We start from the raw sequence: 25,000 nt of genomic DNA on the forward strand, positions 1-25,000 counted from the left end.
CTAAAGGTAGATCACACGATTAAAACGTATTTCTGTAATTCAATTCAGTGTACACTACATACCTCTCCTGATTAATACTATTGTGAATGATCAACAGGTTTTTTGTTTATGTATAAATCTTTGTTATTGATATATTTTATAGTTCTATGTATCAGACAAGTATAGAATTGAATTATGATTTTGACTGAGAATAGCTGGCATCAACTGCTTTAATGAAAAATAACATTGATCTGATCTGTGCTACCTCAGATCAGTGTTTTTCATAAAACTCTACTTAACAAAAATGTAATACAGTTTATTTTGATAAAAATCCATGGACAACTGAAATGCCTTTATGTATAGATATCAGCCTTACCTAAATGTATGCAAATGTATGCAAATATGGGTTTTATGGCAAAGCACACTGTTATAAGGAATTAGTAATTTAATGTTAATTTTCATTTCATTTCATAATACATAATATGACACAATTAACTTTGACTTTGCTGTGATGGAAAATAAGGAGAAGGAAATGAGGAAAAAATCCAAAACGATGTTATACGGAGCTGGCTTGACTGTTCTTCAAGAGAACAACAAAAAGCACCTCTAGTGATGCAATGTCTCGCAAAGATGGTAAATACAATCAAGAGAAGGAATGAATAGTATGTATGGCACTAAAGGCACTAATCTGATGCAGACTGCCAGGGCCCCTGCCGTTCCACGAGAACCACAATGAGGTTACACCTGCTCCTCTATAAAAACAAACCATTAAGCGTTTAGCTGCTCTCCCTCTCACACCCAAGGTTCAAATATCCAGGGCATGCACATACACACACACACACACACACACACACACATCCAAGTTACCTCAGGTATGAGTCATCCAGAACTTCCAGGTCAGTCTATGCTGTACAACTAAGCAACGGCCAACAAGGAAGTAATAGTCACCTGCGTCTTGTGGAATTTCCACAGAAGCGCTTTCAGGGCAGCCATTTTGTAGGGGGTCTCCAGCGAGAGCCAACCACACAGGAGCCTGCTCGCTGGCTCTGCATCAGGCGGGGAGGGTGGCTCTATTAGAGAGGGAAGGGGGGGGGGTTTATAAGTTTGGCTCGCACTGCTGCGTGAATGAAAGTACAGATTTTTGAGAGGGAGAGGAAAGCCTCAGCCCTCTCAAGCTAACTCAACTGGCTCAAACAAACCCACAGCTCAGTGAGCTGTGCCACTGGAACTGGACGCACTGAAACGGCAAGAAAATGCAGCTTCTGTCGTTCATATTCCATGTGATGCAGATTAGAGGGAAAGCGATTGAATTTATGGAATGCACAAAATGCAAACAGAATGGCAAAATATTATATTCACAAAAATACTGTATGTGGTAATAATGCTGTTGCGGGTAAATTATATTGAAATATTATTAAATGTGAATAATAAGCGGAAATCCCATGGTTACTCTGTCATATCATTTTTTTTTTCAAAAAGTACAAATAGGCTGTAGTTATGTCACAGATTTAGAATTGAAACATCAAAAAGTGTGGCTTCATGAGAGACGTTCGGCTTCATGAGAGACGTTCGGCTTCAACTCTGCCCTTTGAACTCTGAACTCTGGGCAATTTATTAATCACATGAACATGTGCCGCTGTGTGCTCGCCTAAATGAACGCTCTGCTTGAGTGGAAGACATTCAAAGGCATTCTGCATGTGCACTTTGGCTCCTCAGCTCCAGAACATCAGGAGTGCTGGAGAGCCCTGAACACTGAAACCAGATATTAAGAGTTTCGATAGTCGACAGAGGAAAATAATCTAGGAGGCACAAGGGCCACCGAGGAGAGGACTCCTGTCTCCAATTTGGGCCTGCATAATATCTATTTATAAAGCGCACTCTGCTGTATTGGATCTGAACGATGCTCTGGACTTGATTAGGCCTCCAGAACGTTTGAGGGGAAACTTATTTACTCTTATTGGGGCTGTCTCGTGGTTTTCACCAGTCCACTGCAATGGTTGATGGGGGATGAGTGGTTTATTAATGATGGGCTCTCCCAGGTAAATCGGGGGGCCCCTTATAATGGTAGTTACTTGTCCTGTTACTGTCTTTGTGCCTTTCTATACTAATATATATAGATGTTTCTATAATAAGATATTCCTTATTATTTAATCAGAAAAAAGCAAGTATTGATCTCAATGCAACATAGAGTTAAACCTATGCAACTGTAAATACAATAAAATAAAACATATTTTAACTATATCAAACAATGTTGATGGATTTAAACAACCTTATTATGTAACTCAAAGGCTCCACTGCAGCAGTGAACAAACCTCAACAGTTAATGAACTGAGGTATAGTGCTTTATGAATGGTTCATAAGCACTTGGCAAGAATGTCCATGCAGCAGTGGAGAAACCTCAACAGTTAATGAACTGAGGTATAGTGCTTTATAAATGGTTCATAAGCACTTAGCAAGAGTGTCCATGTAGTTGGAGGTTTCAGTAGTGCAGTGCAGTGCAGTGCCTGGTTCAGAGTCCTGCTGCAGACAAAGGGCACTGACGTGATTGTGGATGGCAGTTGAGACGAGATTGAACTCTGCGGATGTGTGCTAAGCATATTACTGCACCCCGTTCAGACGAACAGAGAAGAAGGAAGAAGCAAAGGGGGAACCAAATGTGTATCGCAGCCTTACATAATAATTACTGTGCGGGCAGAATGAAATAATTGGTATGGTGAAAGGCACAAATGTCCAAGTCTGTCATGATACAATGAGCGGAGATGTCAACGGAATTTATAATGTCTAGACAAACTATTTTAGCCGGGGACCCTCTGAATGTGGAAAACGAATGGCAATGGGAACACATGCATGCAGGCAGGAAAGTATGCAGACGACAAAAAAGAAAAAGTATTTGGGTAATTGGATAATGAGAGGGGCAACAGTCGCCAATTTCAATCCTCTTTGATTTGGGGAAATCATGTACAAGCGATCTATATGGCTTCAATGCTCAAGTGAGTTGTGTTCTTGGGGGCGGATTACAGCATCACAGGAGCCGACAGCCTCCATAAAGCTGGGCCAGAGTGAGGCTGATTGAAGCTATGGTCCTGTTTAGTGCCCATAAGCTCATCCTCTTTGTTTTAATAAACACTTACATTCCCACGTCTTTTAATCAAAGACTGCTAAGCCTTGTTTCCTATGATCTATTTGAAGTTTTTTATTAAGTGTTAAAAGATCAATCATTCTGCAGTAAATGCCTAATTGATTAAAGCAGATGGAAGCATCAAAAGGTCACAAGTTGAAGTTTTGTTTGTTTACTTTCTCACACTGCATTTCTGAAAGCTGTGGTGCTTTCCTGGGTGTGTTTACAAGCTGGTCAGTACATTTTTATGTTTATGTATGCATGTGCGTGTTTTTTTGCTGATTTTATGAACTGTGTTCCGTTATGGGCCTGTGAAACGTTTTCTTAACAGAGGTCAGGACTCCAAAACTCCACCCTGCTGTACAACCACATTCTGCTGTTAGCATCATTTCTGCCGGAGAGGGTGGGGGACTTGTGAAACCCTGACATGGCTCAGTGGCTTCAGTCTTTGGCAAACCGCCCACTGACATTGTGCACCTTGATCCCTTGAGGTCCTGATTTCTTTGTCATTGATTCCCAGAAACTCAGTAAAAAAAGTATAGTATAAAAAGTATTAGTATATTTGGTTGTACCGGCGCTTCCTCATATCTGTATGTGGTTCCTTGTCATGTTGCCATGACTTCATACATGTGGAGATCATGTAGCTCATGCTTATTCATTGCGGTTCTGAAAGATGACATTGTGGTTCAAAAAGCACTAACCCAGTGACATGAATCAGATGTTGATCCTCAGGTGGCCTTTGGGTTAACATTAGTTTAAAAAAACACCCAGTCATGTTGGGAAAAGGTGTTGAAAGCCTCCTCCCTTCTCTCTCTCTCTCTCTCTCTCTCTCTCCCTCTCTTTTGCATGGCCCCACCAAAGAAATACAGGCCGTGTTCACTACTCGTGAGCACACCCTCTAACACAGATGCCATAACATGGCAGAGTCAGCCTTATTTTTGAAGGCAGTTTGTTTTGGTTATGAGGTGTTCTCCCCCACCCCAGCACTGTAATAGGAATGATCTTAGCCCTTTCTTTTGTTTTGATATAAATAACCTCACTCTTTCACTTTTATTCACATCTAAATACATATACACAAATCCAGACATGCCTAGGCAATATTTTTGAATTATGATTTGTGACTTTCAAGAGCGATCACTTTTCATTTAACTCCAAACATTTCCAGACATGATGCAAAGAAAGTGCTTCTTCTCAGTTGGAGGCCCCTGACCACTCAATTGTTGTTGTGCTTTGAGACGGTCTTCAATCTCTCCAGGGACAATTTCAAGATGCGAAAAGCATTTCTCGCTCGCTCCCTCGGTCTCTCTGTCTCTGTCTCATTCTCTCACTATGAGAAATCTTTAATCATCCTGCAAACATGCATCGGCCCTCCCTCGTCTTACCAAGCGCAATAAAAAAAGAGAAGGTAATTATGGTGGAGCAGAACTGCAGATAATGATAGGACATGGGGAGATGGGAGGCTGGAGGCTACAAATTGTTTTTGATGCTCGCTTTTCCCTTGCTTTTCCCAGAAATATTCCCACTTGTTTACATGCCGTTAATTGTGCTTAGTGGGATGACACCCTCGCTGCCTCCAAGGCACGTCTACCTGCCAAATTAGCCTGAAATGGACTTTCGCCCTGAAGCAGATGAAATGAGGGCAAATGTCTTGCGTCAACACGTGTGGGTGCCCTGACTTCTTCGACTTGAGCGTAACAACAAGCGTTAATGTCTTTGACCTAAATAGCAACACATAAAACTGACTTGTACTCAAAAACAAGAACATGGTTAGATGACAAAGCAGGCCTGTTTGCTTACCCACCAAGCTGTGATTTTATTGGGATCTCCTAAGGAAACGTTACGTTATTTCTGTGCGATCAAGGCTGACCTGCAGTAACCCCCAGAGCGATTGGCGTCTGGGCGCCACCGTTGGTCACTCCCTCTCAGCTAGGCCGCTCTGGTCTCGGGTACTCACTTCCCTGTCTCCGCAGAAAAGCCCCAGACTGTAGGGATTCCCCACTCAGCTGAGCAGCAGATGTCTGTCCTGCTCGCTCTTCTCCTTGTCTGGCTTGAGGTCAGCGAGTCTGGCGGAGGGGGCATGGTTCACACACGCACGCACGCACATATGTGCACAGGGGACACGGGTGGACTCTGTCTTGGCCTTGGTGTGTGTCTAGTTCCCTCTTCCCTTCTTGTCTCTCGCTTTCACAAACACACACACACACACACACACACACACACACACACACACACACACACACAATATTTATATGAAAAGAATTCCCAGTCAGACTATGATTCAGCAGAGACTGATAGACTTCCAGATGACCTTTCTGCTACTGTGACTGTAATGATGGTGTTACGATGCAGCTCAGTTTCAACCTCGTGTGGTGGACCTGAGAATGTCACCGATAACAACTGTTTCACACAGCATGACCTCCTGTAACCCCAAGCAGTTAGGCCATCTCACCAATCCATCATCCGTCAGTCCCTCCCTGCCCATCATGGAAACGCAAACAGGAGAATCCCCAGCAGGCCCCTGTTACAACATCAGCGTTGGCACGGGAGAGACTTCTCGCGCAAAGAAAAAAGGCGCCATAAGCCTGACTGGCGAGGGAGAGAGGAAGTCTGTTTTCATGATGCAACAGCCCAGAGCCCAGAGAAGCTGGAGATCGGGAGTCGCTTAAAGGACGATCGCAAGCAGCGCCTTTAATCAGTGTAATGACACCATGGCCGCCCCGTTGCAGGCGCTTGGCCTGATTAGCTGAAATCACAACAGCACCACTTTCCAGGCCTCTGATTGGGTTTATAAACGCCACCAGTGTGGACGACGGAGAGGAGCCTGTGGGGGCCAAACAGAGTAATCACCAAATTAACGAGAGGGCTGAGTCACAGGGCGAGTGGGAGGTTTCGCTCTGTACCCTGTGCCTGTTACTATTCAAACTGATCAGTATGAGTCCGTACTCCTACATACACATGCATATGTATGCGCACACACACACACACACACACACACATACACACACACACACACAAACACGCAGACACACACACAGCCTTAATAATAATTTGGAGACTAAGTGGCTGCACCAGTGAGGGTATTGGTTCCATCTTCTTAAGCTCTTATATACATATTTAATGATGATGTCATCTTAGACAGAGGTCTCAATCGGAGACGCCCCACCCCTCATGTTTTTGAAGTGAGGGGGAGCTGTTCCAGGAGTTGCCTCACGTCTGCAGAGGAAGAAAGCGCATGGCGAGGGGAGAGGAAATAGGCGCTGGATGGGTGGCTGGATATAGCCTGGGTTTGTGGGGAGACGGAGCCATGCTGGAGGAGGAAGGAGCGCTGCCATCGCTGTATCTGCTACACTCGTTCCCCTCACACTCCTGTCTGGATTGCCTGGAGAATCGTACACACCCACATGTGTGTGTATGTGTGCGTTTGCGTGTGTGTGAGAGAGAGAGAGAGAGAGAGAGTTTGTTTGTGTGTGTGTGTGTGAGAGAGAGAGTGTTTGTATGGGTGTGTAAGTGTTGTAGGTATGCACTGGTGTGGCTTTAAGTTCATGCGAGTTCAAACGTCTCCCGTGAGATATTTCTTAAAGGGCATACTTCATTTGTGTCTATAAAACTCATAAATCAGGCAGAGGAGCTCTTATCATCAAGCCACAGAGTTGTGTTGGTGCATGTGTGTGGTGGTGGTGCACATCCAAAGACGCCATGAATATCATGTAAGATTAGAGCAACAAACAAAACGGAGGGAACATTGTTTTTTTCTCTCCTCCCTCATGCCACTCATACGTTGCAGGTCTCCTACGACAACAGAGACGAGAACGATGAAGCTGTGTGTTATCGAGAGCAGCCGAGTTAAAAAAAAAAAAAAACGCAGAAAAAAAGAAAAAGAACACATGGCTTTTGTTGTAGGAAGGAATGAACAACAGCATTCCGTGTGCAACCACATAAAAGGTCCCCACTCGCCATGGGGCTCAAGGAGAGCAGGCAGGCAAGACCTCCATCTTCAGATATGACTGCGATTAATTAAGCAGAGAACACATCTGACTGTCCGCTCATTCTTCTTCCTCATCCTCAACTGCCTACCCACCCCCCCACCCCCCCCCCCCCCGAATGCTCTCCTCAGCGTCAAAGCGTACAAGAGTTTCTCTCCTAGTTCCGGCTGCGAGGGGACCCGCCACACACACAAGCACAAAGGGGCATTGTCTTCTGGGTAAAAAATGTGGTTTACAGACGCTGCTCAGAATGGCCCCGGCGGTTGCTGGCAGACAGACGCACTTCCTAATACTCGGTTCACATGCGATTTCATTTTGGGAAAACCCTGAGTTATGGAGGCTCTGGCACAGGCCATATTGTGCAAGCAGGACGCCTCACAGCTTATTTTGGGAGCCGGAGGGTGTAGGCCCAGACCACCACCCTCCTCTCACCCTTACACACACACACACACACACACACACACACACACACACACACACACACACACACACACACACACACACACACACACACAGTGTTCTCCCACAGTGCACCCATAAAGACTAGAGGAGTCAGAGTAGGTGCAGACAGTCTGGAGGAAAAGACTGATCATGTCCAAAGTTAAAATGGTCCTCGCCGCCCCTCGCTATAGCCCAACGCATTAGCTGCCTAACTGATGTTACACCCCTGCCTATAACCATAGCCATAACTTTGCTTCACATTGACTCATTCATTCTCTTCTGGATAGATCCATGCAGGGGGTGGGATGAGTTGTGCTCAAGTCATAGATCTATGCACACCCCCAGCGGAGGTGTCAATGTGGCAGCACTGTGTGTGTGTGTGTGTGTGTGTGTGTGTGTGTTTGTGTGTGTTTGTGTGTGTGAGCATGGAGTGCTTTTTGTGGCAGTCATGCTGAGTCACTCTGCCATTAAGTGTTTGCACACACACATCAGACAGCACCGCTTCTGTGTGGTGTTTGGGTGGTGATGTGGTAGGCCATGACTTCATAAGCATGCGCCCCAGTCACACAGGCAGCAGGCATGGTGATGTGGTCGCAGATGACCTCATAAAAACGCGCCATGATCAAGCCACAAGCAAAGTCAAAGTCACCATGCAGCGGGCAAATCAAAATGCGCTTGTCGATTTGGCACTCCCCAGAATGTTGACTTTCAAAGACTAAACCCACATCTGTTTTCCTTAAAATTCTCTATTTTTAAAATACCACCCTGGCAAAGAGTTATTCAAAGCATACAACATAAATAGAGTTATGCAATCTGCTGACAATATGCTTTTTCCCATGGATTGATTCAGTTAGACAAATTAAGGCTCTCAAATAAATGTCAAAACCTATAAACGTAACATCTGGCAAATTTCTATAAAAAAAAGAAAGAATAAATTGATATTTGATGAAACATGAAATAAATGACAATTCACATATAATTTAAAGGCATGGCCACTCCCCGCTAAACCAAAATGACCTCTAACTCAGAGCATAAGAGAAGCTTCAAAGCCTCTAGTGGTGACTATGGTTTAATTAGCTGCATAAAACCATACTCAACATCAGTGTCTGGAGCCAGCATACAGATCTTTATATCTAGATCACAGTTATGTGATACTGAGCACTCATTTGAAGATCATTAAATCTCATTCATCTAGGGTCTTGAAATGATAAATGATGTGCGCATCCCAATAGTAGTCATGGTTGAGATAATGAAGGTCCAAACAGAATTTTATCCAGGACCGTGTGTGTGTGTGTGTGTGTGTGTGTGTGTGTGTGTGTGTGTGTGTGTGTGTGATAGATCCATGCATAGATCTTTGACCTCCCCCATGCATAGATCATAGACTTACGCACAGCCCTAGTAGAGGTATCAATGTGGAGGCACTGTTTGTGAGTGAGTGAGTGAGAGTGTGTGTGTGTGTGTGTGTGTGTGTGTGTGTGCTTTTGTGTGGGGGGGTGTATATTTGTGTGTGTCTGTGTGTGTACGTGCGTGAGTGTGAGTCAGTCAGTCGGAGGAAGAAGAGTGTCTGTGTGTGGTGAAAGGGAATGGGGTTGGTTACTGTCACTTTGGCAACACCGAGGCCATATTGCAGCGATTACCACTGCGGAAAAATGTTTTTCTGCAACATGCAATTACTATAGATTACAGATTGCGCTCATAGCATCAGAGACACTCGACCAGAGACACAGAGAAAGACACTGTGTATCACTGTGTGTGTGTGTGTGTGTGTGTGTGTAAGCAGAATGAGTCAGAGGCAGAGATACAGTGTGTTCTTGTGTCTATCTGTGCATGGCCAAAGACTGGAAAAACAGACAGACAGCATACAACCTTCTCTGTAGATGCAGAGTCCCATGCTGTACCATTTTGAATCTCTCCGACGATATGATTGATAACACATATGGAATTAATGAATAATAACATGATAATAAATACTTAATAAATGATTTATATATGGAAAGACATATGCCCCGTAGAGAAGCAAGATCTGTTCTTCATGTTTGAGCATCCCGAGAGTAGACTGATTTATTTCCCATACATGAGAATCTAATCACAGGGGACTCTATTTGATCTGGAAACACTGAGCTCTTTTTGCGTAGCATCAAGCCTCTTTGCACAAACAGTACATCTGCAGCGAGTGTGCCGAGTCCCTTGTGTCCTTTCTGGACAGATTAACACCACATTGGCGCATAATGACTGTCACCATAAGGTGTGTGTTAAGATGTGTGTTGCGGACAGATGAGGTGTGTGTGGGCTGCCGCTGATAAGACCCCCCCCCCCCCCCACCCCTGCAGCCCTTGCTCTCAGGCCAGTGTCGGGGCAAGGGTTCTGGTGCTGCCAGCTAAAACCAAGCCACAGGGTCAACCAGACGGAGTTCAAGGGCAAGGTCCTGCTAAACTGGAGGAATGAGAGTCAGATGTGTGAGGTGGATGAGGGAACGAGCCGTGTTTGATCTTGTGCCGTGTCAAGAGGGGTTAGGCTGAAGTCCCATAATGGCAGTCAGTAGCGGACCCTTAGGGTTCACCTCACAATTTCAAAAAGCAAGGCAAGGCTGCTGTTTATGGTCAGCCTCTTGAATTCACAAAGGTAAAAATATGAATAAAAAACAAAGCAATAGAAGAAAATAGCAAATATTATTTCATAGACACAACATGCATATATGTCAACATTTAGTAAAATGTGTGTCTACGTATCTTTTGATGCATAGGCTAGTGGTTAGTCTGAACTGACAAAAATTGCATGTTCACACAAAGCTAAATAAGTAACACCCCCCCCCCCCCCCCCCTTCCATTTGAAAGACCATTTTTATGATCAGGCCTCCAGACAGACTCTAGTTCTAGCTGACCTTGACATGAAAAACCACACTCCAGACGTGCTCAACGATAACACATCAGAAGACAGACGGTTGTCAGGACGCTGTCTCAAGGCGCTGTGTGCGTGTGTGTCTATGGTCACATCAGTTTCCCTTTTTGGTCACGTATACAGACGAGACTTACGGATATGAAAGTACAGGCTTCCAAATAATAACCGACCCCCCTCTAGAGGACATTAGGTGACTCAGAGAAGAAGAAGGGATGGAGTCCTCATGTACTGTTTAACAAACTGTCTGAGGCTAAAATTGGTAACACCGGTACCAACAGTTTCTTATGCATTAACCTAAGGGTGCCCAATACTGTGTATCTGTGGACCCCTTCACACCAGCCTAAGGGATACAGGTGGATCTGACTGAATTTGGAAGAGTCTCAATTCAGAAAGGATGTAGTCATGAATTGGCAAAGACCTATACCAGATCATTGCGGCATCCTTCATTTTAGTGGCTTCCTTCAGTCTGAATCCATTGGGTACAGTTCGCTGATGTTTTCTAGGACTGGTGTTGCCATGCAGTAGCCAAACTGTCTCCCAAGGCTTTGCTGTCCCAAACCTAATTGATGAGACCCATGCTATTTTTGGCACCTCCTAAAAAAGGTAGTTGGAATGAGTGCAGCCATGTAGAGACACGGTAATATTTCAGCCAGCCACGTGTACTTAGTAATTGTTAGTTTTGGAAAACCTCATTCTCATCCATTGTATAAAATGTGATGTATATGATGTGGATATGGATTCAAAAAGAATATAATATTTTTTTGAAACACATATACGCATGTAAAGTCATTTTGAGTGTAGTGTAGGCGACTTGATGAAAATCATGACAAAGAGAATGAATGCATCTGAAGGAGGGACGTTCACAATTAGTTCAGCAAGGCCTTCAGTCCCAATACTAAAAAACTCTGAGTTACAACAAAATACGCAAAAGTTCTCAAATTAGGCTAGCTTTTTAAATAAAGACACAAAAAGCCTTTATGCAATGTGGTTTGGATTTGGTGTTCTACATCAAACAGGGAACAATGACCACTATATGTAGTCTGTTGAATCAGCTATCAAAGGAAAGAACATTCATGAGGAAAACAACTAAACAAATACAATGAAGTAAATAAAAACTCCTCCACAATGGCTTCTTTTATGGCATTAGTCCTTAGCCCCCCTGTGTAGAAGACTAGATATTCAATACCTTTCACTGTCACTGATCCCCATCCCCAAAATGTACTTTATAATTCACAAAGTAACTATTCCATCGATGTCTTGATCTGGATAAAGGGATGTCAAATGACACATTCAAAGACATCCTTTTTCCATTATAAGTTTAAAAATGTTCACTGCAAAGGTTCACTGCAACTACAGTGTGTGGGGAAAACATAATTCCATTTCACATTGGTCTGCCATTCAAAACTCTCATTTCTGCTAAACAGGAAAACCCCCAGCTGAAATAGGAGTCCTCATTTTTTCGGAAGGAATGTGTTCTGTGGGTTCAGCCGCTGCTCCCTCTATAATTTGTAAATGTACATAAATGTGTGACCGCCAAGATGACTAAAGATAGGGATCTTTGTCTTATGTCATCTGTCGCCCTCTTCTCCTCACCCTCACCTCTCTCTCTCTCTCTCTCTCTTTTACGCTCTCTCTCTTTCTCTGACTGTTGGGTAGCTGAGAGTGTGGGAGGGTGCCAGGCTCTGCCACTGTTGGTTATGACCTACAAAGCAGTAGAAGAGTAAAAGGAAGAGGTGGCTAGTGTGAATACCAACGTATGGACCCCTTCAGGAGAGTTCCATTATCAGCATCATAGTTGGCCCCACAAGACTTCCTTTTTAACATTCCATATGTTATCTTAATGCAGAGGAAGTAGATTGGGGCCCAAATAGAACGTTCAAGCATTGTTTTTGTTTTTATTGTTGAAAGGATCTATAGTGAATTTGAAGCGAAACAGGCTATGGTGACAGTCAGTGATTGTGTCAGAAAGAGAGAGAGAGAGAGAGAGAGAACACCAAAAGTATTCAAAGTACTTCAGAAATCATAAGCTACTCTCTGTATGATTTGACCACTGACTGTGACCAGCCTGAAGATTGCACACCCAGAGTCTGTCATGTCTATACGTCCATCCCTTCCAAATAGCATGTGAATGCTTTGCTTCCCTTTTGTTATACATAATAAGAAATACAACCAAAGTACATGGGGCAGGGCACAGTGCCACAACAGAATAGAATGTGTTGGATTGGAACATTATTATTCACTTAGGTCTGATTTAGGCTATTCTAGTCATCAGTGACAGATATTGTGTCTGAAACACAGTAGGGCAAAACACTAGTCCATCAAATAACTGCACCTGCTATATCAAACAGCTAAAAACATTGACACACAACATAATGCTCCTGGCAAATGAAGAGACCTCTCCATGACATTTGCCTCTCTGTTGATTGGTAGACAGAAAATAGGTCATGATAATGATGTGTGTTACCCCCTTGTATAGTTGAAACTTGTGGCAGCAGAGAAACTTATTAGTCATATCAAACCTACCAAGAGGTGTTGGTGACAATAGATGGATGCCGAATCTGATAATTCACTGGTGTTGGTGCAGAATGAAAAATAGGGGTAAAAAGTCCTTTAGCTTTGATGTATTGAATATCACAGAACAAGTCAGGCTGCACATCAGCCTCGCCCGCCCGGATCATTAAAAAACGTTCAAGGCCATGGCGGCCTCTCCACTCCCAGTCTGTGCGACTGAAATTGTAGAAACTGCTGGCTGAAATGCAGGGGTCTAAATATGACAGGGCGCGCAGAGCTGTTCTGCGTGTGGTTAGATATTAATAACAAACAGATGAGCTGAAATATCACCGATGTCGTTGTCCCGGCCTTGCTTTCACTACATCTCAAAAGAGCGGACACTAGCCATTAGACCCACAAAGGACACGTCTCTGCGTGGTCCTACTTTGAAGACTATCAGCAGTTCCAAATGAATTGATCGTTTTAACTCTTCATTCTTTCTAATTATGTATAATGTTTGTATTATTGGTGCGCATCAGATCTGTAATTCATTCGGTGAAGAATACATTATATGTAGAACATTGAAAACTAAAATGAAATATATCTTGCATCCGCTGTCCATGTCGTTTTCTAACTAAAAATATAGGTAAGATGAAAAATGTATGTATATACACTTTTGTGTAACACTTTTATTTCATTTTTCTTCTAAGCAGAATTTCTGTCTGGGTTTCAGACTCAGAGCAGTTTGGAAATGAATGACTGAATTGACATCCTGTTCATAATTGATATATTTCTTACGATCATTGGATATATTTTTAAAACATGGAACGTTTTGATCTACAGCTGACTTAATTCTTCTGTGTTTCATTCCATACTTAAATATATACTATAAACCCATGCGACTTCCCCTCGGTCGTCGCGTCCTTGGCATGCGTAAAAGGGTAATCTTCTCATCCCATATCCCCGCCACTGACTCCGCAAGCCTTTGGCGTCGACCGTGCCCTGCATCAGAGTAATGAAGAAAACTAAACCTAAAACCTAAAACCCCAAGCCCTCCCTTCCTCTCTCTCTCTCTCTTCCCACAACGCCCACGCCTATCTATAGCACATAAACAGGCACAGCACCGCGACACACAATCATAAAAACACATAAGAGCACACGCACACAAATACACACTTACACACGCACTCATTTACACATTTGCCCCATGTCTGAGGGATCAGCAGTACATGTGCATCAGTTTGGCTGACAACGACCTTAGCTCTTATACTGAGCCAAAGTTTGATAAAAAAAATAAAAATAATAATAATTCATAATATCTGAGAAATCCATTGTATCGTATCTAGGCTACATATTTTTATTGAATTATTCAGAATAGCACCTGGCCACAAGAGGGTAAAAATGAAGATGCTAACACAGCATAGGTCATTAGCTTTCTGGTTTGATTAGAGGAATATATTTTTGCAAGCAGAAGTAGCGTACATTTTGCAGTTTATGTTTTTTTGTACATTTGTTTCGATCATAGCTAGACAAGAATAATTTGCCTCTAAATCATAATTGTTTATATTTGCCTACAAAAAGCAAAAATACTTTCATACACTTAAAATATGAACTTCTACATCATTTCAACCATGCATCCAGTGCATTATCTTCCCATTTAAATAAAAACAATGTCAAGTCAAGTCCTCATTTAGCACGGGACATGCGGAACCTGGTTTAGCATAATGGAATTTAGATTAGCCTAGTTAAATAAACATATATGCATGCTATTCTTATTTTTGTCTTTTATTTCTTGCATTGATTTGCATTGATTGGTCTGAGTGGATATTCCTAATCTGCAAAATCACGTCATAAACAGCAATAACTTCTCTTCCATGGCTCAATTGATACGGACCAAAAACTCACGATTATATAACTATGTGTTTTCTTGTCTTGTGCACTATTGATATGTGCGAAAAAAAAAACATTTAATACGTTTTCCTATATAGCCTATGTGCAATATGATGATGATGCACTCTTAATAAGCTATTTCCATTCCCCAATTCCCCTCTTTCTAAATGAGCTGCATCTTAACAACATTTAACTCTTCTCACCCTCGCGCTCTCTCTTATCATCAAACACCCTCGCTTTTCTCCGTCCTCCTCGGTCTCATCCAGCATCCTTACTTGAACCATGCTCTAGTTTTAAACGACAAACGCGCCAACTAGCGGTGAAATGTTTCAACTGCTTAGGTAGGTGGCGGAGAAGGGTGTGTTCCTTGGAATTGGTATTAAGCTTAATAATTGGTGTTACAGACAAGGTGTGATTACAGGACTAATTTTACTATACAACTAGGTAATAGCCTATCTTTCATACTATTATTTAATTCAAGGTTTGCCATCACTTACTCGCATTCATCACTAATCGATTGCCATCGATAGACAAGACAATGAAATATGTTTCTCGTTTCTGCGTTTAGGATTGTCGACGGCATATTTCTGTTCATGAAATTTCTCTTAAATGTAGGCCCTAAGTTATAGGCCATAACGTTATGTATTAATTTCTTAATTTTATAGTGATATTTTATTGATAATAATAGATTGGCATGTGCTGATGTGAATCATTGCTTTGATTAGGCAAAACACCATGTTAATGACATGTATATATCGACAATAAGAGTATTATAAAATCCCTCGCACTGTGGTTTCACTATTGAGTTTAAAACATGAAATAATTCTCAAAACATCAAAGCACCCTATAATTTAAATTCAAACCGAAAGAAAATGTCATTAATTTAATGTCAAAGAATAGGAAATTCGCAAATAGACCAAATTAAATGTTTTATTTTCCTATTTATTTTCCTTATTAGCCTATAAAGATAATGCTCTCACGGGGTTGGTCTGATTTACTTTAATATAAAATCTCTCATCCATGACATAGGTAGGGTGCACCTGCAACGGTGTCCGAAATGCATCCTACATCAAATGTCCTAACTGGATTGCAAGCAGACCTAGTTTCTGTCGTTGAGACTGATATACAACAACCTTTCACAGAGGGCCATTTGTAAGACAGTTGGGCTGAATATTTAAGACAAAATCTAGAAAACAATAGTAGGCTAGGCCAATGTAGGCTATTCTATTGGAATCTCGATCAAATGGGCCTGCTGAGAAGCCCCAGCCATTATGCTATTATTTAGTAAAAGAACATAGATCAAAGAAGAACCGAGAATTGCTCCTCTGACACGCTATAGTCACAATCGAATTTCCACACAAACGAAGTTAAAAGGTCAATCAACAACTGAAAGACAGTTCTGGAAAATCAAAGTCAGATACAGAAAAACTGACAAATAAAAACGAATATTAATAATTCATACTTCATACAACCGGCCAGGGATACTTTGGAAAGCTTTCGCTTTTCTGTCTAAATCGGAGAGTTTGATTGGTCTAATGATAGCCCAGCCCAGTCGATTCATTGGTGGAAGTCGTCGCCACACTCCCAACCACTAAACACTAAAGTGACTTGAGTAAATAATCTCTCAGCACTCCTCTCTGACACACGACTGAATCTACAGCGCGCACTCAGTCTTGGGACCTCCTCAGGGGGACGTCGCATCTATTAGGCTACAAGTTTTTAAGATTGCTTTTCTGTATTTTTCAGAAAATATCAAACTTCATAGCACATCTCGGAACTTATAGTTACGTCCAACTGGTCGGCAACTTTAAGGATACTCGCATCTAAGACGGAAGAGCACAAATTACTATTTCCAAGAGGACCTTTACTGAAACCGCTTTGTTTTGACGTGGACGTCAACACGTTAAACGTCGTCTGAAACTCAACAAACATCTTTCTTTCTGAATTGAATCTAGACGACCCTAAACACCCAAGTGCCTCGGAAATCTTAAAGCTTCGGACTTTGTAATATCTGGAAGCTTCAATAGCATCAGAAGTGGTATATTGGGCAAAACCAACCTGGACATTCACGGTGTTACTTTGAACGCAGCCTACATTGTAGACACTTTACGATACTCTCACCTACTTTTACGTTGCCTCCCTTGGACATTCATAGCACAATCTTAAGTGTTTTTGCCTCCCTTGTTAAGACTGAAATAACTGTACCTTCATTGACTTAAACAGCCAGTTGTTCCACGTACATACAGCCAAAGGCGATGAGGCAATTGGCGGCGAGAGCATTGGCATTTGCATGGGTAACTCAAAAGTAAACCGCTACAAACAAGAGGAGAGGCTTGGAACAGCGAGCTCTTACTTTCTCTGAAGCCTTAGCGAAACAAGGCAACTGGCACAGTATTGAATCAGCAACCAAGCAAACTGCCCCGTGTCTCACAGAAGGCTTACGGACTTTGAATAGGTTATAGTCGAGGCTCTGCCCACGGGTCTTCGTCACTTCATTGGACATTGTAGATCCTCAGAGTCCCCGGAGAGGAAGGACAAGAACCATCCTTTAAAAGTTAAAAGTAGACTTAGTCTGTGTGGTGTCATTCACCAAAGGTGTTGTGATGCATATTCCCGTAGACCCAACAACTACCAGACGGTTCACGCCGCCATCGACGTCGTTCCCTTGCAAGATAGACAACGGCAGCATGGGCACCCCGGGACCGCTGAGGACCAGACCAGAGGCGCGGTCTGTTGTGGACGTTTTAGCGGACCACGCCGGAGAGCTTGTTCGGACGGACAGCCCAAACTTTCTGTGCTCCGTACTCCCCTCACATTGGAGATGCAACAAAACCCTACCTGTGGCTTTCAAGGTGAGCAATATTTTTTATGACATATTTAGTTAAAGAATACTTAACGTGGCAAATGACTATCCAACAATATTAAAATGTAGGCTACAGTTTTACCATTTTGAAAACTGTCTTTGACACAGATTCTGTCATACTAACCATTGTGTTTACACTACTGTTGAAACTTTGGATTGCGTAAAAAAAAAGATGCATCTTAGCCTGCTTTGTGCAGAAATCCGTCTAATAATACTGTAGCCTACAGAATATTCATCATTAAATAACTGCAGAAACCTGGCAGAATTCTACAGATCACCTCAGGAGAAAAAAACAAAAACAAAAACGTTTCATTTCTCACATAAATGTGTAGCTCACATGATGGGTAGGCTATGTCATATTGAAGATGAATAATACATGTACAAAATTATTATTATTATTATTATTAGGCTTTTATTAGATATTTGGAAAAAAACATTATTTGAACACTTTTTAAAGGCGTGTGGTCAGGGTATGGACACCTTGTGGCATATCAGTCATCATGCTTGAGATTTTGAAATGCAGTAATTTTCAAGATCTGTGTAGATCTTGGAATATAACCATTTTATTTAATTAGGCTACAGTGCATTAAATTATTTGAGTTTTATCCATATTTCCCCAAGCACACAGTATAGCTAAATAAATGCTGGCTGCCTTTAATACCATAGCAATATGCAGCGTAGGCGTGTTAACCAATTACATGAGGTTAATAGGCCTTATTTTACGTTCTCGGTATTAAGAGGTTGTCTTTATTTTTATTTTCTTATTTTTTTTAAACAAATCTTTATTTTTTATTTTTTTTTAGATGGCTTATGTTGCATTGCTGCATCGGCATATGTTGCATCTAATATAGTCAATATTTAAGAAGTTTTAATAAAACTTACAAATCAAGTCAACCCTGATGGTGAGCATATGATGTGGTTTTTACGGTCTGTGGTGTTTGGTTCATTGTACGCATGCTGTCCCTGACTGTGGCATATCTTCGAAGGTGGTCGCCCTTGGTGATGTTCCTGATGGAACTTTGGTCACCGTGATGGCTGGGAACGACGAAAATTATTCGGCAGAGCTGAGGAACGCGTCTGCGGTGATGAAGAACCAGGTGGCCAGATTCAACGACCTGCGGTTTGTGGGCAGGAGCGGCCGTGGTGAGTTCATTAAAGAAAAAAATGGGTGCGCAATCATGGGTACCCTCATCTCTGTAACCAAACGTGTATGATTGCGCCTCATAATTCTGCTTCTGAAATAATCACTGTCAGGTGAATCCAAAACGGGAATTTATCGTGATGTATTTCGGTCATTTCCACTGCCACCAAAAAAGTTGTCTCTGTTATCAAGCATTTCAGTGGATGATTTTGTAATAATTGCAAGGGTAGGAGGTATAGTAGCCTATGTAATGGCATGGGCTATGAAATGAAAGCTAATTCATTTCAGCCATTTCCGGATGTAATTTCACTTCAGTCACTTCAGGATTAAAGAAACAAATAGCCTGCCCTGAGGCTCAGTATTAATTCAGACTTTTGGTTTGCCTGTTTACACACAAAAAGAAAAAAAAATACATCTCGCATAGCTTACATTCTTGCCCAACCTTGTCCCGTTCCTCTCTTTTCCTCTTGGCTTGGCTCCTGCCCGCTCACATTTTTCCTGTAAATGTTACACTTTAAATAGTTGCAGACTGATGAATGGAAAACGCTCCGGTCTGCGAATTAAGAGCACCTTTCATTTCTGCAGTCAATTACTCCACCCCGAGACGCTCATTTCCCACACATAGCCTACAATCTCTTTGAAGGAGATTTATTTATCTCTCTTCAAATGGCGACTGGAGTGGGAAGTGGAATGCGACTGGATGCGAGTGGCAGTCCGTGTCCCTCCGTGTTGCGATGTGCACAGAAGGCTGGCTGCGCGTACTAGCAGCTTGAGTTTAACAGCAGACCGTCCAGCCACTCTGGCAGTCCGGAATACAATGCCGCGAGAAGATTTTGTTGACACATTTTGCCTGTCCATCTAAGCTCTGCGCGGTCTGTCAATATAGGCTACATAAACTAATAGCAACGATTATGCCCCTTTTCATTTTTATTCAGCATATTTTCTTCCAAAGCACTGGCAAGAGGGTCGAATAAAGTTTAACATGTTAATGTCTTCAGCATTAATATGATTGTTCACAGATTGTTTTTCCTTAAACCAGTATGCTACTTACACAGTTATTCTGACACTGCCGTGTTAGGCTCATGTCATAGTCTCCAGAACACATACTGACTTCTTCTCTATCTCTCTCACTTAGGAAAGAGCTTCACCCTTACCATCACAGTTTTCACTGGACCACCTCAGGTAGCAACCTACCACCGTGCAATCAAAGTGACAGTGGACGGCCCACGGGAACCTCGACGTGAGTAACCTCAGTCTCTTTTATGTCGTCTCCAAACCACTCTGAGCATGGTTTAATAGCCTGTACAGTAGGTGTGCCCAAAGAGAGTTAAACATCCATGCTGTGGTTTCTCCGCTTATCACAAACAGCTGGCAGTGGATATGCTATGCTCATTCATGGCCCTTCCATTAGGTTCTTGGATGTTTTATTGCAACACAAATACTTTGTGTTAGTTCTGCCCTGTAATGGTGACATGGGCAGGGTTAGTTTTGAAAGGCAAAGATTATTTGTGTGTGTGCGTTGTTTCAAACAGTTACTGTATTTTGATCTAATCAGAAGTGACTGGTTCGGTGTAAGAAATGAGAGCTTGGGGTTAGTCCTGGCTGTGTAGTGCTGTGCAGCATGGGTTATCTATAGCAGAGCATAAAAACTAGAAAGGTAGAGCTATTCTCAGCAGCAAACCAGAGACAGAGAGAGAGTGAGACAGAGAGAGGGAGACAGAGAGAGAGAGAGAGAGAGAGAGAGACTGTTTCAGCACACAGACAGAAAGAGTCTCATGAGTCACTCGCCTATGATAGCAAGGAATTTAAAAGGGCTCTTTCTGTTTTGCCTTCGAATATCCTGGGAACTAGTGCAGTCTCTATCTCTGTCTTCTGTCAAATTGAGGTGACCACAGTGGTTGCTGTGTGTAAATATATGAATGCCATCATGTATTAGGGCCTTAATGTGGTTGATCACTGTACTTTATTTTCGGAATCATCTGTGTCACGCAGTGCACGTTTACCTGTGTGTGTGTGTGTGTGTGTGTGTGTGTTAGTGTAAGTATGTGCAAGACAGACTGCGAGAGACAAAGAGGAAAGTGAAACCGAACAAAGGCCGATCATTTCTGGTGGTCAGGGTATTTTGCCCGTCGGAGGCCGCCAGCACTTACGGAGACGAGCCTTCGCCTCCCCACTTACTCAAACCGCTAACAGTGTTGAGCTGCCTCGCCGGCCACAGAATCCGAGGGCCGCGTCTCTCATCGGCCGGCCTCTGGTCAAGCGGGTCATCCCTGCCTGACCACATAAGTGGCCGTGGGCTTAACAACGCCAAAAGAGACACCTGTTAGGATCCCAATGCACAGGCCTTCACCACACACATTGTTTTACACAGAAAGCCACTTGGCAATGATGGTGGTACTCTGCTTGTGGTACCAGTCCCAGGTCTTCTAAACCACAGATGAGTCACTATGCTGAAGGGTGCTACTACCTAACCCCCTCTCCCTCCTCCCCCTCCCCAAAAAGGAAGCTGAACTATGTACGGAGTACTGAAGGGATTTGGTAGCAGTTCCATAGTGGGCGCAGTTCGTAATGGCTAAACAGGCAGGATTAGCGTTAGGCTCAGTGGATTGCTATGCTCTGCACTCATGTTTATTACGGGGTCGCCGATGAGCTGACGCAGGACAGGTTTAGCGGAGGGAGGGAGGGAGGGCGGCGTGGGTGCCCCACGTTTTGCTGAGTAATACATCTGATGCTTCCCTGGTGCAAGGGCTGCTGCTTTCCCAGCGGCTTTAAAAGCAGCAGCAAGAGCTCACATTTCTCCAGCCCCCAGGTTTGAATCCTAACCTTTAGGGGTGCAAGCAGCAACATACGGGGTGTTTTTAATTTGGAGGCACACTTTGATCATTCTGTCTGATCATTCAGTCTCATCCTTCTGTCTGTCTGTTCTGTTTGTGTGTATTTGTGTATTTCAGCCCCCCCCCCACCACCACCACTCCCCCTTCCATTCCAAGCATTTATTGTACCACATTTAACAGATGACTAGAACTGGTTTGAGGATGCGTATTTCTAACAATGTGAAATGTGTTCCCTTGAATTTTGTCTGTTTTTATTGTGCGCCATAATGTCTGCCACATGCTCATTCTGGGTCTCTGTGCAAGCGCCACGCCGTCTGTCTTGTGCGTGTCTCTGTGCTCATACACGCATATGTTTACACACACATGCTCTCTCTCTCTCTCTCTCTCTCTCTCTCTCTGTCTCTTCCACACACACACAGATGTGTATGCTTTCTCACATATATATAATTTTGTACTGTATAGTTTGCACATGGTTTACGTATACATAAACAATGTACATATTATACAGTGCAAATGTATACTGCATTCTTTCACCTACAATCTCTGAATATTTGAGTGTGTATTTTTTGTGCCTTTGATCGGCTTGTGTGTGTGTGTGTGTGTGTGTGTGTGTGTGTGTTTGTGCGTGCCTCTGAGCCGTGTGAGCACCCTGCTGCTGTGTGCTTCCTGTGGTTGGCAGTAAGGCAGCCTATGGTGGCGTCACTGCGCTTCGTCTCGGCCCCAAATGTCACGACTGCTCCCGGGGCGTCTCGGTGGCCGGGGCCGCGTCATGTGACCCCGGCCGGCTTGAAAGTGCCCTTGTTTGCTCACATCTAATCGCAGAGGGGATTTCTCTCGCCGGGCCTGATAAAGGTGCGGGTCATCCGTGCCTCTGGTGAAAGAAACGTTGCTTTCGCTTGCACACGGTTCATATCAATGGGCTGTGATCGCTGAGCTTTATCAGGCCCGAGTGTGGCGCTTTAAGTGTGCTGTTGGATCATATGTTTCAAATATGTGCGATATCTGCTCCCTGAAATAACAACAAGGACCTACTGTTAGGCCATGTGAGTTTCCATTTACTGATGGTGATGTCGAACTGAAAGCATCTTGTTACACATCTGATGAATCTGTGTTAAGATGTTTTTTTTTTTCCATTCTTTGCGTGTACATGTTAGCACAGATGACCCAAAACCTGCCTGCAGCAGAGTCTGAGAAACCGCTTGCCACAGCTATGTTCACTACGGTGTACACACGTTTATGCTCACTCATCTATCACGAAGGGTAATGACCAGGTGTCTGAGATTTCTGGCTGGCAGTACACGCGTGTGTGGTGAGACCGCCATAAGAAATGATTATCTGTTAGTCAGACGAGCTGTTGTTGTCGGTGTATTTTCAGGCAGGGCCTTGCCTGCTTGGATTGCATGTCTGGGGCAGTGTGTGTGCCATTGTTTGTGTGTGTGTGTGTGTGTGTGTGTGTGTGTGTGTGTGTGTTGTGGGTGTGATGATTTGGTACCATGCCTGACAGAGAGCTGGCACTGTATTAATGTTCATAGACTGAGATGGTGAACCTGATGGACAAGACTAAGCCTCACATACACATACACACCCACACACACACACACACACACACACATACACACCCACACACACACCCATACAAACACATACACTCATCAATCACTAAGGGACTGTTCGTTATTTATTTAAGGGGCCACCGGAGGAATTTTGGGAGTTCGTCAAAAAAGACGTGACCCTCCCTTTCCAGCAAGAAATTTTTCTATGACCCTCCAAAGTGATTCTCCAAGAGAAAAAACGCATGACCCTCCCCAACAATTTATTGATGCCTTCTGTAGCCTACTGGGTCAATTTGGGTGCTTGCATGCTACCACTCCTTCTTTGAAATGCCTTGAAAAGGCTGTCGTTTGCACAATTGAACAAATAATCACCGGGACCGAAACATAACCTATGTCAACTTTTTCCGGGTTTATCACGTATTTTAACTTTTTTCCCGCTGTCTTAGGAGGAGCTGCAGGGCCGTCGCAATTGTATAGCCTATAGCCTAACATTAGCTGAGTCACATATTTGGCCATAAGCCGTTAATCATAGGGTAGCCTACATCACGAAACCAAATAACAAAGGCGAACACTGTGCTGAACGCTATTTGTTGAACGACATTCAAACTATTGATAAGATGTGCACCATGGTCTGTAGGTATTGGACAAATAAATGACATTGACTCGCCATATCCTGACTCAGAAAAAAAACATGTTCTTGCTTACCTTGCCACAAACTCAGCAATGAAATCATAGGCCAGCTTGAAGGTAAACTAACGTCTTTTTCAATTCATGGAAGGGCGAGCCCACTAGTCTCTCCTGCCATGGAGGTGGGCAAATAGTTTTTTAATAACCTATTCAACTTCGAAAAGCTTCATTCACCCGATGCCAATCACTGATCGCAATTTCGAAGGTCGGGAAGGTTTGTTCAATCTTTTTAAGTTTTAAATGCAGTAGGCCTAGCCTATCTGTCCCCTTTGGAATTATATCTCGAGCCTATTATGAGGTCCAGTGCGTTATGTCCTGGGATTCGGACGTGCCAGGTGGTTATGAGGAGCAATATGAGAGAGAAATTTGATGATCATTGATCGTTGTTTTGGGACGTTAGGCCTCGTTAAGCTTTAGGCTACAATAAAGAATAAACGCTTATGTCATCTTTGGCCAGGTGCGAGGGCTATCAGACACGAGGGCAACGGCCTAAATTTTGCTGTTTTCATGAACACAAAAGTAAAGTTGGGTGACCCTCCCTCCTAGACTAAAAAAAGTTAGGTGATCCACCCCTCAACAAAGAATAAAAAGACATGACCCTCCCCTATTTTCCTCCGGTGGTCCATTCCATGAATACCGAACGGTCCCTAACTCAATCTAAATGAAAGCGGCAGTTTGCATACTTGCATACAAACATGCACCTGCATATTCAGGGGCTTATACAAATGCAGCGACACAGATGTAAAAAGAAAAAGAAGAAAATTAGTTTTGGGTTGAATTTCTTATTCTGCCTGCAGCACATGAACATTTTTACACAAAAGGTCATTCATACTACAACACTGTCACTGGTCCCTGAAGGTCCTGAATCTCAAACTAACATACACAGTCATCCTCCCACACCATGGAACTCTCCTCTCTCGCTCTCACTCTTAATGACTTACTTGATCGCAGAGCCTGCGCCAGGCCACATCAGAATAGGAAAGAGGCCATGCGACAGAAAAAGGTGGTCAAAAAAGCTCTATGATCTATGTGTTGAGACCCTCCCTTGACACCCTGACACAGTTTACTGAAATTAGCACTCGCCACCTCTATAAATGAGAGTCCCACCCACTCCACCCAGGAT

At 43.2% G+C, this 25,000-nt stretch overlaps 1 protein-coding gene across 3 annotated transcripts in view; it reads left to right on the top strand.

The window, feature by feature from the left end:
* runx3 (RUNX family transcription factor 3) overlaps positions 1 to 25,000 on the top strand; it is a 58,543-nt gene that overhangs the window by 4,028 nt on the left and 29,515 nt on the right. For all 3 annotated transcript variants that reach the window (XM_042071975.1, XM_042071977.1, XM_042071976.1), the window contains exons 3-5: positions 17,419 to 17,651; positions 18,649 to 18,805; positions 19,939 to 20,043. In XM_042071975.1, the coding sequence (XP_041927909.1) occupies positions 17,419 to 17,651; positions 18,649 to 18,805; positions 19,939 to 20,043 (495 nt within the window). The remainder of the gene's footprint in view (positions 1 to 17,418; positions 17,652 to 18,648; positions 18,806 to 19,938; positions 20,044 to 25,000) is intronic.

The sequence above is a fragment of the Alosa sapidissima genome, chromosome 19 (assembly GCF_018492685.1).
Source record: "Alosa sapidissima isolate fAloSap1 chromosome 19, fAloSap1.pri, whole genome shotgun sequence".
Lineage (NCBI taxonomy): Eukaryota > Metazoa > Chordata > Actinopteri > Clupeiformes > Clupeidae > Alosa > Alosa sapidissima.